The 4,888-nt window shown below is 44.6% G+C and overlaps 1 protein-coding gene across 1 annotated transcript; it reads left to right on the top strand.

Moving 5' to 3' along the window:
* Positions 1-3: 3 nt before the first annotated feature.
* LOC103614072 (zinc finger protein 436-like) lies at positions 4-904 on the top strand (the record flags this gene model as incomplete). The annotated part of the gene is made up of 1 exon (XM_017730952.1): positions 4-904. A coding segment is annotated over one exon (567 nt), but the record flags the coding sequence as incomplete, so codon positions are not given.
* Positions 905-4,888: the final 3,984 nt, after the last annotated feature.

The raw sequence follows: 4,888 nt of genomic DNA, 5'->3' as shown, positions 1-4,888 counted from the left end.
GAGCCCAGGGAGGACAAATCCCCGCAGCAGAACCTGGTGGAAGAGGCCGTTTTGAGTAGCTCCACATCGCAGGAATCCAACGGGGAGGAAAAGCCCTGGAGATCCCACAGGAGGAGGGGCTGCAAACGCAGCCCAGGGTGCTCTGAGGAGGAAAGACCCACCCTGTGCCGGGAAGGCGGCTGGAGATCCAGCCAGAGCTCGGATCTGGTGGTTCATGAGCAGCTTCATGATGGGAAGAAGCCCTATGAGTGTGGGGAATGTGGGAAGAGCTTCAGCTGGAGCTCCAGCCTGATCCGCCACCAGATGATCCACACCGGGAAAAGCCCCTACGAGTGTTCCGAGTGTGGGAAGAGGTTTCACACCAGCTCCAGTCTCCTCCTGCACCAGCGGATTCACACGGAGGAGAGGCCCTTCCGCTGCCCCGACTGCAGGAAGGGCTTCTGGTACAACTCTGAACTCGTCAGGCACCAGCGCATCCACACCGGGGAGAGGCCCTACGAGTGTCCCCAGTGTGGGAAGAGCTTCTCACAGAGCTCTCACTTGACCCAACACCAACGGAGGCACCGGTAAGGGAAGCCCTGCGAGTGCCCCGAGTGCGGGAAGAGCTTTGTCCTCTGCTCCAACTCCATCCCCCATCAGAGGACCCACGTTGGGAAGAGCCCTGGTGACCCACATTCCCTGTGATCCGTGTTGGGAAGACCCCTGGCTGGTGCTCTCCACGTTCTCCTGGATCCCCGTAGGCACCTGCGTGAATGCAAGGGCAGGAACATCCATCGGGACTCAGATCGACATTGGAATGTCATTGGGAAGAGCTGATTTTTTTACCTTTACACTCTAAAAAGTTTCATCTGCTCTGTCCCATTGTTTCTTCTGGTGGCATCAAGCAATCCTGGATGATCTTAGAGGTCTTTTTCAACCTAAATAGTTGAACCCAACTCCTTCATCCTGTCAAAACAACCAAACTTGGGGTAAAAATAAAGAAATTAAACAAAGGTATCTAAAGCTGCACCATTTAACCAAGATTTAGGCTTTAGGGGAATATTTGGGAGGATTTGGGTGTTGGGGCCGCAAATTCGAAGTTGTGCTGGCAGAACATGTCCACCTGAGCCCGTCTGTTCTCCAGGAATTCCGGTTGTCTGTCCCAATCCCTGGCCTGGGTCTGCCCATCCGGGGTGTCCCCCCCAAAGTGCCCAAATCGCTGCTGAAGAGCCTGAGCTGCTCCTGGCTGGGGATGTTCCTGTCCGCCAAGCTCTCCTGGTCAGTGCCATGGGGGGCTGGGAGGGGATTGAGGGGCTCGTGAGGGGATTGGGAGGGGCTTCTGTCACTCTTGATGGGCATTTGTGGTGCTTGGAGGGGGCTTTTGGGGTGGTTGTTGAGGGAGTCAAACTGTGTTTGATAATGAAGGCTTCAAAAAGCTAGGTGGGTCAAAATGTCAGTGTCTTTCTTTTGGTCTGTACAGGTTCTGTATTGCTATACAAATTATAGAGGAAAATCTCAGAATGAGAGCTGTCTGTTATTTCCCTTGGGATCTATTTCATTATTGGCAAGAACTTCTCTTTTATAGGTTTCCTTTCCCCTCCTCCCAATTTCTTGTGATTTTTCCAAGTGGTGTAATCCAAAACAGTTCTTGTCTTTCTAACTCCTTCTCTACCACCATATTAATTCCCTATCCATAAACTGATATCAACAGATCTGTGGGCAATTCATGAAGGAAAGTAATGTCTCTGGCATTGATTTTTTAATTAATGAAGGGAGAAAATTAATACAACTCTTCCAAACATTCTGTCATTATAAGGCTTCCTTTGGTCAAGTCACATGATGAGTTAAGCATGTATGCAATAAAAAATATAATATTTGTACATTTTTTATGTAAAAATATGCCTGTTGCTTTTTAGAAGTGATTTTATGCAAAAACTGGTGTAAATTATGCAAAAAACTGTTGTCCATTATTGCATGGTAGTGGATAGACCATGAAGCTCCTCTGCAGAATGTAAAAAGCATGTAAACAATCAGAAAAGGGAATTTGAAAATGAAGGGAAGTGAGCAAAGTATACCAGCTGATGAATAAAACATTTCCTAAAGTTCAGAAAAGTCAGCTGGTCTATGTTAAAGTGGTTGCCAGGCAACTCATCTTTTAAAACAAGTACTTCTGTGGCAGATAACTCATAAAGACATTGAAATGGCAAAATTAACTGCTCTTGAACAATTTCTTCGATACATTAGGTACAAACAGGCTTTCATTCATCATCAGGCGTGCATATCTTCTTGTTATAACTTTTTTTTTCCTCGAACAAATGCATGTATTTTGTCCAAAGCACTGCACTTTTAACTCTTTCTTTTCATCTTACTACCCATGAGGGAACAGCTGGGAATCTCTGCCTTAAATCTGGGCGTTGATATAAATCTAGTTTGGATGAAATAGGGGAATTCATTCTCTATTTTGAAAAACAGGCACTCTTGTTTAGTGGGATTAGAGCGCTCACATGTAAAGTGGAGCTTGGTAGCAGTCCACCAAATATTTCCCATGAGATGGACTGAGAGTGCAGCCAGAGAGGGAGAGGCTCCTGTAATAGATTGTAAAAAAAACTTCAGGAAAAAAGCAGGCAGGTCCTGGTGGTTCTTGCTGTGTAGAGGATGATAAAGCAGTAACTGGAGGGGAAAACTGATCATATGGAATAATTTATTTGACTTTTTCCTTTCCAATTTTTAACTGAATAAAGTAGTGTTGTTTTTTTTTTTCTTTACTATTGTGTTCATTATTCATTTAGTACATTATTCATTGAGCACTTTAGTGAAACACTGAGCACAAAGGATATTTGCAAGCTGATCATAATGCCTGTGTTTTCAGCACTTTGCTACTTGCTGTTTATCATTTGTAATTGATCACCCTGCATAGTAAGATACTCTCTCCATCTCCAGATTTTATAACTGAAATTTTTACAGATGAGAAAGGGAAAACTGAAAAGGTTTCCAAGGATTTCCACAAGATTATTGTTTTCTGTTGAATACGACAAAATAGTATCTTTACTGAAGTAGAAAACAAATAATAAAAAAAGCTCTTGCTAATTTCAAAGCAAATCTGTAGCATTTCAAAACCTGTTTGGCAATGTTTATGAATTCTTTTTCGAGTGCCAGCTTATCTCTGCCACTTGGAAAATGTCTGGGATAACCCAGGTCTCTAACAGAGCCACACAGGGTCATGCTCCTTTCCGGGGTATTTGATCTCTGCCAGCAATGGCACCACAAGCAAATGAGAAATCCTCAGCCTTTCAATTTGCTCTTGTCCTCCTGAGTTGCCTTCTACTGGTGATTCAGCCATAACCATTATTTCCTCAGCCAAATTCAGTAAAACAAAATGATCAACCCAATGACTGAGCAAAGTACCTTTCCTGTAAAGAGTACAAATGTACCACAAAAATGCTTATTCAGAATCAAGTTAATGCAGTGTTGAGTCTTTTTGTTGGTAGCTCACAGTCAGTGCCTTGCAGTGCTTCTGTGGGGACATGTGGCTGATGTTAGGACAGCAACTTTTCACTTTGCATCCTGTTGCACTGCTGGGACATTGCACTCAGAGCAGAACCTGTGGCACTGACACCAGTCCCTTGGTAGCAAGTCAGCCCTTGGATTTCCATCTGAACATACCTTAGCTTGGTTGTGGAGTGATTTTACTACAAATATATTAGGGAAATAGATCAGGATGAAAGTTGGGTCATGTTTTAATATAGTATATTTTCATGCTGGTGTTAAAAATGTGCAGTAATTTTTAAGGTCTGTCACACAATCCCGTTGAAATAATTAAGGCACAGATAAGTTTAATTCCCTGTTAGATGAAACCTTGCTAAATAAGACTGGATATTAGGAAAATTTGGCTCACTGAATGGATGGTGAATCATTGGAACAGGCTGCCCAGAGAAGTGGTGGAATCGCCATCTCCGAAGCACTGTGTAGATGTGTTGTTCTGGGACATGTTTCAGGGGTGGACATGGCAGTGTTTGTTTAGTGGCTGGACTTGATTTTGGAGGGTTTTTCCAATCTGTGATTCTCCTGATTTTATTGGAATTTTGTTTACTCTTTATCTGACTCTCTGATCTTTAGCATTCTCTGTGCTCAAAATATCCTCCTGAGCTCTGCAGTCACACGAGGTGAGGTTTGGGCACTTGGAGTGAGGCACTCCAGGGAGGGAAAGCAGGAGCTGCTTTTGGGGAGGCTCCTGCTGCTTTTTGACAATTTGGGGGCCTCTAAGTGGCTTCTGGGAGGTTGCAGTGAATTTGGGGAAGGTGCTGTAAACTCCCCGCAATTTGGGGTGCTGAGGTGAAGTCCCCCATATTTTAGGAGGTTGAGAGGACCCCAGTTGGGAGGGGATCCAGCTGCTTTGCACCCCTTCAATGGGGTGAGAAGTGGCTTGGGAGGGAGGGAGGGAAGGAAGGAAGGAAGGAAGGAAGGAAGGAAGGAAGGAAGGAAGGAAGGAAGGAAGGAAGGAAGGAAGGAAGGAAGGAGTGAAAACAATGTAAGTACTGAATGAAACAAAAAAAAGGTAAATAACCGAGTTCTCTTTTAAAAAATATCAATTACCTCTGACTCCAAAGGTGCAGAAGACTTTTCACTCCACATTTGGGTTTTGTTTTCATCTTTCATATTTCTTCTGGTTCTTTTCTTTTTCTCTTTTTCTCTTTTTCTTTAATAGATAACACCTGCTAGGAAAGGAATGCAGAGCAAAATGAGACCCATTTCTGGCAGGCAATGAAAGTGTCGGCTTCTGGTCTGGTTCCTTTTGTGTGGATCCCTCATCTCTGCGGCACGGGGGAATAGCAAGTGCTGGGAGGCAGCAGCGGGCTCAGGAGCATCCCGCTGTGGCAGCTCTGAGCAGGTGGCACATGTCCTGCTCTCA

Source organism: Corvus brachyrhynchos, unplaced genomic scaffold (assembly GCF_000691975.1).
Source record: "Corvus brachyrhynchos isolate BGI_N302 unplaced genomic scaffold, ASM69197v1 scaffold951, whole genome shotgun sequence".
Classification (NCBI taxonomy): Eukaryota; Metazoa; Chordata; class Aves; order Passeriformes; family Corvidae; genus Corvus; species Corvus brachyrhynchos.
Note: the sequence above shows the minus strand (reverse complement) of the source record. Positions and strands in the feature narration are given on the sequence as shown.